This window comes from Protobothrops mucrosquamatus, unplaced genomic scaffold (assembly GCF_001527695.2).
Source record: "Protobothrops mucrosquamatus isolate PMUCROS unplaced genomic scaffold, P.Mucros_1.0 scaffold4077, whole genome shotgun sequence".
Taxonomy (NCBI): Eukaryota; Metazoa; Chordata; class Lepidosauria; order Squamata; family Viperidae; genus Protobothrops; species Protobothrops mucrosquamatus.
In genome coordinates, this window is record NW_015390008.1 from 1 (window position 1) to 15084 (window position 15084).

The window sequence follows — 15084 nt, forward strand, 5'->3', positions numbered from 1 at the left end:
CCAGGTCCATGGAAAAATAAAACCAGTCCTTGGGGCCCAAAAGGTTGGGGATCACTATACTGGACAGTATCTCTTTGACAAATTAGCTCTTCCCCCTGTTCTCATCATTTGCACAACAGTAAGAAAAACCTCTGATACATCAATCCCTAGAAATTCCAGCAAATAAAATTCTCATCCACCTGTCATACTAATATCTCTGTCATTTTTGTTTGTCTATCAGATGTGGTCAATATGGGATTCTGATTTTGAATGATTCCAGTCCAGAGATCATGAGTAAAATTCCCTTTGTAAAAGTGTCATTGAAGAGTGTCCTTAAGGTGGAGATGGAGGACAGTATGATCATTTGCTGTTTCGCAGTTAATAGTGCTGGAAATGACTCCCGTCCCCTTACATTTTATGTTGATAAGGTTACTGGTAAGATAAATCTAAACATTCATTTGATTAAAAAATTAGTTTTCCTGAGGCATTTCAGTAATTTCTCAATGTAATTCTAACTATGTGATTTCATCTCCATCTTGTTTTTTTTTTTAAAAAAAATCTTACCATTTTTCCATTCACTTAAAGCGAATATTTACTGCAAAAATTTGAGGGGGTTTGAGAAAATTAAACAAGAGTAGTAAATGTATTCAAAAATTCAAATGTACAAAAAAAATTAAAGAAAAAAAAGAATCCAAAAAGGGATGGATTTCTACTTGAAACTTAAACATTTCAATTCTTGTGATTGTTTTGTTTTTTGGGTAATTTACAGGAACAAAACTATTGGATGTTTTTAGCAATAAATGCACATTTTCCACCTCTGGTTTCTGCTCTCCAGGCTAGTTTTTCATCTTTTTATAATGGACTAGTATTTTCAAAACTTGGGGGAAGAGCTACGTGGTGGATGAATATTTAATTCCACCTTCCTCAACTGTTTTGGAAAATACATCTTGCCACCATCGCAAATACGTCTTACTACCTTATTTTATTGCACCAAAAGGAGTAGGAAGTCAATTATTTTCTTTTTCTTTTCTCCCTTGTCATACACTTTTCTCTCTTCTCTTTTCCTCCCTTGTTTTTCCCTTATTTTCATTTTCTTGCATTTTATATTTTGATAAACTAATAAAAATACTATAAAAAAAGGAGAGGGGGCGTTGTATTACCTGAACGCCTTTTCTCAGCATGATGATGGAGAGTTTTAGACTTAGTCTTATTGGAGCAGGAAGATTAAGACAACCCATTTGTGGATTCTCCATCCAATCATGCTGGAGAATACATCTCATCATCCCCACCAATCTGTGAATTATTGTCCAAAATACCTGGATAAATTTTCAGCATGAATTAACTCAATACCATTCATAAAGATACAAAGCACGAAGGGCAGGTACTACAAATTTAAGAGTCCTTTGATTCACACATCATGGCAAATGATGATTTGTTCAATTAACCACAATAGTCTGGGTTAGCACAACACGCTGTGGCAGAAACCAATCAACTGCCTCACAGCTGAGTTTACTTTGCAAACTCAGCAATATTTCAAACTGCTAGAAAAAAATTGTGGTGCATGCTATTGTCATGTTGTGATTATATTTAACTTAGTTTGACAAACGACCACAGAACCTGCTCCCGTTAGTCTCAAGGAGGTTGGAACTCCCTGCAATTGTTCTCTTCCTTCTGCATTTTGTTTTTCCAGGAAATAAAAATGAAACCCCCAAACTACTTATTGCAGTCTTTGGAGGGGCGATGGGTTTTCTTCTTCTGTGTATCGTCTTCTTAATCTATAAATATAAGCAGGTAAGCTTTTATATTTATGTATGGAAGGAAAAATAATCAAAAATTGCCCAAGAAACCAAAGAAGCTCTGAAACTCAAATGGCTGGTGTCATTTGGATATGTTTTGAACCACAATCTCCATCATCCCCAATGAATATGGAAGCTGGGTGATCATGGGACTTGCAATTGAGAGAAATAATGTTACTTAGAAAGCACACATATACCAATAGGCTGAAGAAAAGAAAAAACAGAATTTCTCAATACGTTTCTTTCCACCACCTCCCCAAAAGGGGGAAAGGAAGAAATATATTCTGTGTGAAACTCAATTAAAACAAACAACCCCCTTAAGACTACAATATAGACAGTTATTAATACAATACCAGAAGTAAAATGCATAGAATGGCATGTTTGCGGTAAAACAGGTTTTACCAAAACCGGCTTAATTTCTTTCACATGTAGTCCTTGCTTAACAACCACAATTGGCCCTGGGATTTTGGTCATAAGTCAGGTCACTTGTTAAGCAGGTCACATGTGACCTAACTCTATTTTCTGATCATTTTTTCCAATGGTCGTAAAGTGAGTCACCATAATTCACAAAAAGGTCACAAATCACAGTCATGTGACCATGTGACTCTGCAAACAGTTGTAAATGGGAGCTTGTTGCCAAGCACCCAAAAAGTGGTCCTATGACTGTAGGAGGTAGCATGACATTTTAGGCTGCTGGAAGTGCTTTACAAATCATAAAACACCCTTTTGGAGGCTGTCGTAACTTCAAACGGTCATTAAGCAACTGGTTGTTAAGTGAGGAGTATCTGTATATTTATTCTGGGAATCTAAAATCTCACTGCTACCCCCACAAATGATGAAATGTGGGAGAGATTCTTCTGATAGTATTTTCTCTCTCACCTCTTTTCCTGTAGTGCAGTATCTTAGGTAGAGAGAGCAGGGAATAAGGACCAATTCTTCAGGAACAATTTTAATTTTATTTGTTTTAATCTATGAAGTGATATTACATTGTTGAACAGATATTGTGAATCATCATCCAGGTCATAGTTATCCCAAAGATGCTTTTTCACAAGGCAAATGGACTTTCTTGTTTTTCTTTGAAGTTGTTTCGCTTCTCATCCAAGAGGCTTCTTCAGCTCTGACTGGATGCTGGGGAATGGAAAGATTTATACTCCTACAGACAGTTGTTCATTTGCATTCTTTTAGCGAGTAGTTAAAGCTGCCTGGAGGCTTACCTGTGTCTTCATAGTCACCTGAGTAGTGCAAATGGGCATGGAGCCTTCTTGGAACTGCTGAAAGGACTGTGTTGTAGACTGGAGATAGATGATGTCGGATCTCTCCCCCTCTGTTGAGAGAGGGCTGTTCAATTTTGACATAGATGGTCTCTTTGACCCCCTCTTTCAAACCAGCAGTCCTCCCTGTCCAAAATGTGGACTTTGCTGTCTTTGAAAGAATGGCCTTTGTCTTTTAAATGCAGATGGACTGCTGACTCTTGTCCTGATCGGTTTGTTCTCCTATGTTGTGCCATACGTTTATAAAGTTGTTGTTTCATTTCCCCAATGTACAGATCTGCACACGGCTCACTGCATTGTACTGCATATACCACGTTCCTCAGTTTGTGTCTGGGTGTTTTATCTTTAGGGTGGACCAGCTTCTGCCTTAGTGTATTCTTAGCTTTGAAGTGTGTACATATGTTTGTTGGTTGAAGATCCTCCTGAACTTTTCCGATATTCCTGCAACATATGGAATGACTACATTGCTTTGTTTATTGTTTTCTTCTTTGTCTATTACGGAGGAGCTCCTGCTAAGTCTTTTTTGTCCCTGGAGACACAGATAAGCCTCCAGGCAGCTTTAACTACTCGCTAAAAGAATGCAAATGAACAACTGTCTGCAGGAGTATAAATCTTTCCATTCCCCAGCATCCAGTCAGAGCTGAAGAAGCTTCTTGGATGAGAAGCGAAACATCTTCAAAGAAAAACAAGAAAGTCCATTTGCCTCGTAAAAAAGCATCTTTGGGATAACTATGACCTGGATGACTGAGAATCTCCATAGGCATTGTGAATATATGTTGTGTTTGTTTAAAGTACAGCACTATGTCCTAGTTTTGTAAGCTGCCCAGAGTTATTCTGCGGTAAGACAGCCAGCTGATGAGTTTGGTAAACAAATAATTTACAGAATAATAACTTAGTTTTCACAAAACTCACCTATGTCTTTTTTTCAATATAATTATTATCTCTTGTTTTTCTTTTCCTCCCTTTTTCCTTTTATGGGCATCTTTCTTTCTCAGTTCTTGTCCTATGTCTTAACTTACTACTTCTCCTTTTTTAATAAGGAAATGCTCTATTAATTCTTTATTCACCTTTTAATGCAACAATCTGTCATTTTATTAGATTACCATAATACGATCAGGTTGTATAAGCACAATATCAAAATACTGTGAAACAACATATGCTTCCTAAATAATTTCTCTTCTCAGAAACCAAAATATCAAGTCCACTGGAAGATTATTGAAGCCTGTGAAGGAAACAATTACATCTTTATTGACCCCACCCAGCTTCCTTACAATGAGAAATGGGAATTTCCTAGAAACAATCTGCAATTTGGTGAGGACCACCTCTAAATTTTTATCTCTAACCAAAAGTTCATTTCACCCTATTAGCAGATTAGATACTGAAATTATACAACAGTATGAAAATATCTAATTGTTGAATAGGTTTATAGCATTATTCTTGTTGAAAATGTTGAGGTTTTATAGAAGCAGAAAAATGATGCCAAATAAAAATTAACTCTTGAATCCAAAAGTAAATCCAAAAGTAAATATACATACATACATACATACATACATACATACATACATACATACATGCATGCATACATACTGTACATACATACACACACACATACCATTGGAATGTTTTTGGGTTTTTTAAAAAAATGTTCAGATTGTATAACCAAAGCTAGCCATAATGGAAAAATAGAACTGGCTTTTGAAAATCTCACCTTGGCCATATTGACTTACTCACTATTAAGAGACTCTGCTAAAAATCTTTTCAAGATCATGCTTTCAAGCATATACTCTCACCCACACGTAGAGAGAATTAAAATCCTGTTTATTCTGTTGTGTTTCCCCATTTATTATTTATTTATTAAATTTGTGTTCTGCCCATTTCATCTAGAAGCCACTGTGTGAGGTTTACAAGCATCAAAACCACTAAACGTTCAAAGGGATAAGACAATAAATAACAATAATAATTTATCATTAAAAGATGGGGAGGAAAAGAGAATACAAAGAACACGAGAGAGGTGGTGTCTTCTAATCTAATAGCCACCTCCAGAGTAATACCCCCTTGTTGGGGCCCCAGGCCAACTGGCAAAGCCAAGTCTTAAGGACTTAGTAGAAGGTCAGGAGGATGTGTGAGGATATCACCTCGGGGATAGGGGGGGTAAGATGTTCCAAAGGTCAGGAGCCATGGCTGAAAAGGCTCTTCTCCTAGACCCCACCGGCTGAAATTCCTTGGCTGCTGAAGTCTGCAGCATGTCCCTTCTGCTGGCACAAGTGGGGCCAGCCAATCTCAGTGAGAAAATTCTTCAGATAGCCTGAATCCATAACATGCACTGCTTTAAATGTGATAACCAATACCTTGAATTGCACCCAGAAGCAAACCAGCAGTCAGTGCAGCTCATGGAACAGCAGTATAACATGGGCCAACTTAGGCGCCCTAAGAATTGCCTGTGCCACTGCATTCTACAACAGTTGTGGCTTTCCAATACTCTTCAAGGGTAGCCCCATGTAGAGTGCATTTGTAATAGTCCAACTACGTCAATTAATACCCTAAATGACAACAAGATAAAGGGCTTTTTTTAAAATCACTTCTTGAAAGTGCTGAAGGAAGCATTCTGATTCTTGGACATGTGGTTTTTTCCCCTATAAACATGGATAACTCTGCTTTTATCTAAAAGTATTTTTGTTCATTTGAAATTGTCTCTGACCTCAGAGCTATAATAAATGTTGAAATTTGAAATCATTTGAAATGTTTTTTCATGCTTACAAGTCTGCAGAAGATGAATTGTGGCTCCAACTTCTTTTACATGGATACGGGGTATTTTTAAAAACACAAGAAGCCAAGGTCATGAATATTTATGACAGAAATCTACTTATATGAGGAAAGAGACAGGAAAAGGCTGCCTCCTTTCTCCTTCCTTATTTTGATTGGCATTAAAGTCTCTGGCAACGAAGGTATGCCAAGAAGAAAAAACTGGAATTAAATTGGAAACTCAGAAACTGAAATAATACACTATTGATGTTGTACTTTATATTGCTCAGCCAAATGTTATGTGTTAAAATTGATGACAGAATACATATAGCAATATATTTCAATATCAGATTATTTGATCAATAAGGGCAAAAGTTGACATGGAAAAATGCAGTATTTGTATCAAGTAACAGGATTTAGTCCCAATACTAAAATAATTAAATACATGGGAAATTACTAATAAAACTAATAAAGGTTAAATTTGACTAAATTTGAAGATCTTATAATACAGAGTATTTGCTGGGCCTTATATAGAAATTGTTGGTGAAATATAACCCAGACACCAAACAAGTTAAAGACTGTATAATCAAATAGTGCAGAATTTGGTACAATAACTAATAGGCAACAGTGGCAAATTCAATTGAAGAATAATATTAAATTCACGTGGAATATTCTAGTTAGAGAAAACTGGTATGTTTAACTTGTTTTAATGCTCCTGTACTGATTGCTAAAATGGACCATTCATTTCCTGAAAAAAGTTTTTTATAAAAACCTGATCAAATCCTTTTTCCATATTTGGTAGAAATCTTGTAAAGCTCAACAAAAGTTCCTTTCCAATCTATTTGTCTATTAAATGTTATTATTGTACATGGTACTTTTCCATAAATTATATAGAATTAAATCTTCACCTGTTTTTTTTAAATAATTCTATGATGCCTGTAAATTTCTTGTTTATCTACTTTGTGCTTGTCCACCCCCTTTTTTAATTTTTTCTGTTTTCTTTGTGTATGTTTTTCTTTACTTTTCCTGTTCTTAAATATGCATCATTAAAACTACTGCATATGATTGCATATTTTTAAAATTAATTTTAATAAAAATTAAAAAGACAGTATTTTCTTCACAGGAAAAGTCCTTGGAGCTGGAGCTTTTGGGAAGGTGATTGAAGCTACAGCTTTTGGGCTGGGAAAGGAGGATTCTGTCTTGAAAGTGGCAGTGAAAATGCTGAAATGTAAGTAGCAGATCAGACCAGCTCCTAGGAACCAGATAGGCTTTTTTTTCTCTTTTCTCTTTGGCCCTACCAATTTTAATTTTTTCATATTTACTAAGAATTTTTTTTTATTTCTATCTATGGCACTACCCAGTTCAATTCTTTATTTATATTTACTAAGATTTTTTCTTTTTTCTATATGTTTTCTCTTCAGCCTTACTTATTGCATTTTTAATGTATATTTACTAAATATAACAACAACAACAACAACAACAACAATAATAATAATAATAATAATAATAATAATAATAATAATAATAATAATAATAATAATAATAATAATAATAATAATAATAATAAAGTTGGAAGGGACCTTGGAGGTCATCGATACTAAAGTTTCCTTTTTCTTTTTTCATGCACTTTTCTTTTTTATTTTGATTTGTCTTTTAACATATGAATGTTAACCAAAGTTTCCTTTTTCCTAAGAAATTTATAAGTGACTTTGACCTTCTTTGCAACAGATTATTACACTCTTATTGCCTTAAATATTTTACAACACCACTACCCCCTTTTGGTCCACATCTTTTTTAATCTTCAAATCCATACATCATCAATTCGTTTTTCCTCTTTCAGCAAATATATAAGGTTTTCAGTCTTTCAAAAAAAACCATTTTTGTTGTTTGTTCTCTGAGCAAACAGATCATTCTTGCCACTTCTGCAAGTTCTGACGCTTTCACAATCCATTCCTCCACCGTGGGAATCTCATTTTTCATCCATTGTTTGATCCACCCACTTCAATGACTCAGAGAGAAAGCCACAGAAGAATATTTGGGAAGTATGTATCCCTGTTGTAATGTATGTGGATTCCCACAGTCACTCTTTCCCAACCATTACTGTTGCAGAAGTGGGCTTCTACACTAGCTAATCATTGCAACTGAATGATTCTAACCTGGAGCCTTTCCATCATCTGGTGCTTTCATTTCAGGTGTCGCGTCTATTTCCTATATCCTGCTCCCATATTTGAGTTCAAATTAATTGTTCTCATGTTGGATTTCAGCAACTGCGCATACAGATGAGCAAGAAGCTCTTATGTCTGAGCTGAAAATCATGAGCCATTTGGGTCACCATGAGAATATTGTCAATCTTCTAGGAGCATGTACTCATGGAGGTAATTATTCTTCTCTTCATTTCCTTTCTGGTTTGCAGAAATATTGTTTCCTTTCCTTTCTATCATTGGTTGAATCATAGGTTTCCAAGTAAAGATGTCAGTCACTACTTCAATAAATATTTGTTTGAAAATATCAGATTCCCATCAAACTATAAATGCTGAATTAAATGATTTAATTCAGGAACTTAAAACATATAGCATACCAGAAATTGAACTCAGCTTGAGAGATCCTTTATTTTTATATTCTCCTTCAGAGCTGTCTCAGTTGAATGAATAAGAGAGATTAAAAAATAATTCCACCTTCACATTTTGAAGTTGCTAAGGTTGAGAAATACTAGTTTGGTGGATCCTATTCTAAATAAAGGATAGAAGTAGATGACCCATAAGTCATTCTAACTATGTGATTCTTTCAATGGACAGCACACTTCACTGATCAATGCTGTTGTGTAGCAGAAATATGATTGACCTTTCAAGTAATGTTTCTTTTTTGTTTTCTAGGCCCTGTCCTTGTAATTACTGAGTTCTGTCCATTTGGGGACTTGCTGAATTTCCTGAGAGAAAAAGCTGAGCATCTCATAATCGAGGGTCTAAACTTGGAATCCACTCTTGATAGCATGATGGCCGATTACAAAAACATCTACCTTGGAAAAAAGTATGTCCAAAGAAGGTAATAAGTTAGTCATCAGTGACCTCCACTTATATGGAGTGTAAAACTGTGTTAACAGTTTGTTAATACAGCTGACATTGAGTGACAGCATATTTAAGTGTGCAAAAAGTCACTCTGGAGAATGAGATGGATGGCATATACATTTAATTAATTAAAATAGCAAGAAATTATTCTGTTGCAATCCCCAGTAGAGACTCCAATTTCTATTTTAAGACAGATATGAGGGTATTCTGTAGTTCTAGGCCCACGTGTAAAACCCAAATCTCCCTTTTTGATGCTGGAGATCATTCCAACCATAACTGACAAAAATCTCCTACACCGTTCCCCAACATTTTAAGTCAAGAAACACATGGAAATTCTAGCCTAAACTTGACTATGTACAATTCAGAAATAGTCCTTTACTTACTCCAGGGATGAGGGAGAAACTCTTGCTTGTCCCTGTGTGTGAAACTGGTTTATTCACTTCCTCAGTAGACTTTCTAGAATTAAACCAAAATTTATTGACTATTTGGCGGGATAAATCTGCTCTTAAAACTGATAAAAACTATTAATGGTTTTTTTCCTCTGTTGATCTCTTTCATTCAGCGATAGTGGATTTGGATGCCAAAGTGTTGACAGTTACTTGGAAATGAAATCGGTCACCACATCAGTGCCTATGCCAGCACAAGGTAATGCTCAAAGATCACTGCCAAGAGAAATGGAAAGACATAACGAAAAGGAATATGTCTGTTCTAGAAATTTAGCAACATTATTAATATTTTAGCTAAATTGCTGTTTGTTTATTACTATGCATTTCTCTCTTTGGAGAACTCAGTGCAACCTGGCCTACTTATCTTCATAATGGTTATGTAAGGTAGGCTTAACTGGCTGAAAGTTGTTTCTGGCCAGGATCTAATCAGCCAACCAGAAGTTCAGATGTAAACCCCACACTCCCAATTATACCAATGTCTTCTCACTACTGCTGCCAATGATCCCACTGTCTCCCAATCTTCCCAATATCTTCCTGCTGATGCTATCAATCTTTCATCCAGCCTACTCTGATCTTTCTAGGGTCTTCTGGCTACTTCTAACACACTTCCTGCCAGTTTGTCTCCTCATCTTCAGTTCCAAAAATTTTATGTATTATTTTATTCAGCATAGAACAACAAAAGATTAGATATAATTCAGGAAAAAAATGTGAATCTACTAGATTAAATAGATTAAATATCATGCCTGTCTCGGTGACTAGAGACCCTCTTAGCCATCTCAAGGTTTATTTTGTTGTTGTTAATTGCGAAGTCGTGTCTGACCCATCGCGACCCCATGGACAACGTTCCTCCAGGTCTTCCTGTCCTCTACCATCTTCTGGAGTCCATTTAAGTTCACGCCTACTGCTTCAGTGACTCCATCCAGCCACCTCATTCTCCGTCATCCCCTTCTTCTATTGCCCTCAATCTTTCCCAGCATTAGGCCCTTCTCCTAAGATTTATTAGCTGAACTCAAAAAAAATATTCTGATTTCCGAATAACTCTTTGTAAAACATAAAGATATTTCATGAGCTTGTCAAGAGAAAACTCCCCATATTTAAATGTATGAAATTCAGCACAATGTATTTTTAAAATCTGGAAATAAGAAATTAAGTTAAACACTAATTTTATTACAAATTTAGTAATTTAGTTCACTTAATACCACACTCTGCACAAGATCTAATATACTAGGACTCTACTCTGATTTGACCAGAATAACAGAATAACAGAGTTGGAAGGGACCTTGGACGTCTTTTAGTCTAACCCCTTGCTCAAGCAGGAAACCCTATACCATTTCAGACAAATCCAAACTCAGCTGAATCATTTGAGACAGGACAGATTTCTCTAATTCAAATCCTGTCCCTAATTCAAATTCTTCTGCAGAATTTGGTCTTAGGTGAATCAATTGTGAACTCTGCAGACTGAAAAGAGCAGCAATGTCTTTTTAAAATATATATATATATATAATACTATGGGGCTTGCTTGTGTTTGCCTTTGGAGAAAGGCAAATTCGATGCAGGGATGATAATTATGTCCCCAGCTGCCACTTTTTTGGATTAGTAACAAAACTATGGAAGTTGGACAGCCAGAAATGCATTTATTTGCTGTTCTGGCACTCACCACTTCATTATTATCCAGACACTGTATCTGAATAGTTCAGTTGCTGTGTGGTGATGTCTCCCTTACAAGGGATCTTTTTAAAGAAGATCCTTCAGTTTGTCTATCCAACTCTCCATTCCCTTTTTTTCTTCCTAGTTCTTCCCTTACACAATATATTATTTTACAACCTTTTTTGTTCTTTAATTATGTATCAATTGAACTAAGTTTTACTTACTCATTCTGCCTCATTGCTCCTTCCTGCAAATATTTTATAAATTAGCACCTATCTAAACTGTAAATACACCATAGGTCTGTGTATTTAAATTCTCCTTCCCCTTCCTTTTTCCTTTTGCCTTATAAGCAATGTTCCCTCACAGCATAAGGTTTTTATAGAACGGCTCCTGCTGGTGGCCCATTCATTGTGGGTTTTGGCCAAGGACCCTTATTAGTGGAATGGCAAGCACTGGATAAATATGTGCCATCTGGAGAACTCTTAAAGCATTACATTTGTCTTCCAAACCATGCCAGTTTGGCTGTTCTCTGTTTGGAACACTAAAAGTAGCCTCCTATTCTGAATGATTTACTTCTGGAAATTTTTCAGGCCAGCCAACTCAGTGTGATCCAGGAAAAAGGGAACATTTCATCTCTGGGATGACTGGGAAGTTTAATACATAGCTACTACCTATAATTGCAATTGCTAAATATTCCCAGTAATGGACACATAATAATATGTGCATACGTTGTACAACAATAATACAACAGATATAGATGTTAAAGTTATATTGCCATGAATAAAGCTCGTGCATTGTTGCAATGTTCTTTGTACAGCTATACTTAAATTCCTCAATTACAGACGTGACATAGATTTCAATGTGCACAGGATCTGCATTAGATCATTGCTCTCAAAGTGCTATCAGAAAAGCCAGAACTGGACATGATCCTTCTATATATGCTGGGGGAGGGAGTGGGGAGTATTTTATTACTTCCTTTTTATTTTTATTTTATTTTGTAATATTTATAGATTACGCTATTCAGTCGGTCTTTACTCAGTTCCTCAAGTTTCTTATAGGATCAGCTTGTTTCATGGTGTCTGCATGTATACCTAAAAAAATTGTCGCCATTTTATATGCTGCATTAACTTTAGTGAGATGTTTTCTTAAAGGGGCTGCAACTTTTTTTTCCAGACTCATGCAGAAAACAATGAATAATGACAAGCTGCTTTAATGAAGACTGTTCACACAAAATTGAAAGCGCCTTTTCCAAATTCTTTTTGAAGCATGTGTAACCTTAGCATTTTCATATGGAAGTCATTTTATTTTTTTAATTTATTTATTTATTTATTAAATTTATATCCCGCCCTTCTCCTTGCGGACTCAGGGCGGCTGACAATCGATTTAAAAAACATAAATAACAATTACAGAATTAAAATTAATTAAGAAGAAATATTTAAATTTAGTCTAATTAAAATATGATTAAAACCCCTCTAAAAATTGCCCTAGGCCAGTCCCGCTTGTTGGAATAGCCATGAATTGCATCTTTACCCCTTGCGCCTTTGTCATTGATATTCTTTAATCATCATTCATTAAGGTGTATTTCACAATTAAAGCTGCTTTGGTTGTACAGTATACATTTTCTGGTCAAAAATCCTTTCCAAACATAAAACAGTTCCAATAAAGGAGAATATTTGAAGCTCTGGTTTGAAATGAGGGATCTTTGGTACTCTCTGAGATTGGTTATTTTCTTACAGACATTTCATTACCCAAACTAGGTAACATCATCAATGCTAGCAAACTCAGAAAGCACCAAAGAGCCCTCATAAAGCAGTTTTTTTTTATGTAAAGCCCATAGATAAGCAAAACCAATTTATAGATAGAGCAATTATGGATGAGCAAAGAGAACAGAACTATTAAATCTCCTTCTGCTCAGCAATTTCCAGTTCATTCTTGCAAATGCCTACCACAAATTAATTCCATTAGTTCCTTGGAAGTTACTTATATTTAGTCTCTAGGTAGGTAGGCCTTTGTTATCATGGGTGATTTGAGATGAGTGAATTCTCTCAAGAGAATTATATTTTTTTTACCTTTCTTATTTTAACGTCTTATGCTAAGTTGCCTTCATGGCCCTCTTTGTGGCTATCGTTATCTATCAAAGGCATACCTTCAGTGACCTCTGTGAACTTTCTCCCAATCCAGGAAAAAGTTTGGTACCAGCTGAAGGAAAAGAAGACCCACGTTCTCTTGATCTCTTTGACTTGCTGCAGTTCTCCAACCAAGTAGCTCAGGGAATGACTTTCCTGGCTTCCAAAAATGTGAGGACACTCTCTTGACAATGTATATCATCATCCTAAAAGGAGTTCAGACCCAAGCTTGTTTTCCTGTTATTATCTTCCTACCAGGAAGGAATTTTGTTATTATTACACAGAATAATATACAATCCTATCAGTTCATAGTGCTGTGATTCCTGAGACAATCCATGTGTAATCTAAGAATTTGTTCTTAGGAGAGTATACTACTTGGAAGTATTCTTTTGGATTATATCTTTAAGGCACAACTCTGTATGGCTTTTGAAAAAAATAGGGTCTGTGTGAGAGTGAGTATACAATCCTGTTAAGGATAATATGAACATTGTGTTCTCTCTTTTCTAACCAACATAAAAAGAAGCATTTTGATTGGTTGATTGATTGATTGATTGATTGATTGATTGATAAAAATTATATGGTTGCCCATTTAACATACAAATTTGGGCATCCATTTGAATATGTGTTTGCTTAAATGTTGTAGGAAGCAAGGGGCAATCTGACATAAACTTTAGCTTTAGCAGCAGCCATCCTTTCTCCTTCCGATGGGGGGAGAGAGGAGAACCAGCCTGCCGCTAGCACAAGTTGAGTGGCCCGCTGCTCATATAAGTCGAGTGGCCCCCTGCTTACACAAGTCAAGTTGTGTGTGTGTGCACTGCCCCCCCTGCTCATGCAAATCGAGCTGCATGCATGTGCAAGTGCGCCAACCAGCCCCTCACATGGCCCAGTTGCAAACAGAGCATGGCCCCGTAATGGTCCATGGGCCGGTTTTTGGGGACCGCTGTTATAAATCATGTTGAGAAGAGCACTCTCTTTGGTTCTTTATTACAGTAGAAGTTGTCCAAAAAATTATATTCAACAAAAAATCCAGTGGCTGAGATACAGATTCTGTAAAATGATAGGTCTTTCCCTCTCTTCCTATACAGAGTTTGTACAAGTGTTGTGTAGCTAGGTACCATTGCCTGTATGGTACCCTAATAGCTCTGTCAACCTTTAAATAATGAATGCACTGAGACAGGAAAAGCTGCAAAGTAAAATTTATAAGAAAGGAAAGAACAACCAAGTATATTTGTATTATTTTGATCTTTTAATGTCCACCTCCATTTCAAGAGAAAAATACAATGGAAGAGTTCATAAAAATAACTTTGCAATAGTTAATTCAAGTAGTTGTATTAGCCAAACATATCCACAAATGATTACATCTTTTATAGATATATTGGCACAATCAGTAAGTTGATTTTTTTGTATGAGGTGTCTAAATGGCACTTTTTTTCATTTGTTTTTCTTCTGTAAATTTTCAGGATTCCTATAGCTTCCCCATTATTCTAGATTGCATTAATTCCAGTGACCTAGACCACACAAAAACATTTAAAGTACCATGCTGAAGACTTTTGACTGCCCTTGCACTGGCCAAACTGGACTATATCTGCCTTGCTACTAATCAAGTTGTAGGATCACTAAATTGAAACAAAGAGCCTGTGAGTTCCCATCCTGCCTTAGGTATGAAAGCTGTCTGGGTGATCTTGGGCCAATCACTTTCTCTCTTTGCCCAACCCACCTTACAGGGTTGTTTTTGTGGGGGAAATAAGAGGAGGAATGAGAGTTAGGTATATATGCTGCCTTGAGTTATTATTTTTTTTAAAAAAGGTAAAAATAAATAAGAAGAAAATCAATTTGTCCCTTTCCCCTTTGTTCTCTCTTTCTTGAATCCAGTGCATCCATCGAGATTTGGCAGCACGGAATGTGCTAGTGGCTGATGGACTAGTGGCCAAGATCTGTGACTTCGGCCTGGCCAGAGATATTGTGAACGACAGCAATTATGTTGTCAAAGGCAATGTAAGTAACTGGAATGA

At 36.1% G+C, this 15084-nt stretch overlaps 1 protein-coding gene across 1 annotated transcript in view; it reads left to right on the forward strand.

Annotated features, from left to right (window-relative positions):
• Window positions 1–220: 220 nt before the first annotated feature.
• Window positions 221–15084, forward strand: part of CSF1R (colony stimulating factor 1 receptor) — a gene marked incomplete at its 5' end in the record, with an annotated part of 18896 nt that continues 4032 nt past the window's right edge. The window contains 9 exons of the mRNA XM_015827935.1: window positions 221–414; window positions 1670–1770; window positions 4231–4357; window positions 6912–7016; window positions 8053–8163; window positions 8662–8830; window positions 9416–9498; window positions 13128–13243; window positions 14945–15067. Of these exons, the coding sequence (XP_015683421.1) occupies window positions 221–414; window positions 1670–1770; window positions 4231–4357; window positions 6912–7016; window positions 8053–8163; window positions 8662–8830; window positions 9416–9498; window positions 13128–13243; window positions 14945–15067 (1129 nt within the window). The remainder of the gene's footprint in view (window positions 415–1669; window positions 1771–4230; window positions 4358–6911; window positions 7017–8052; window positions 8164–8661; window positions 8831–9415; window positions 9499–13127; window positions 13244–14944; window positions 15068–15084) is intronic.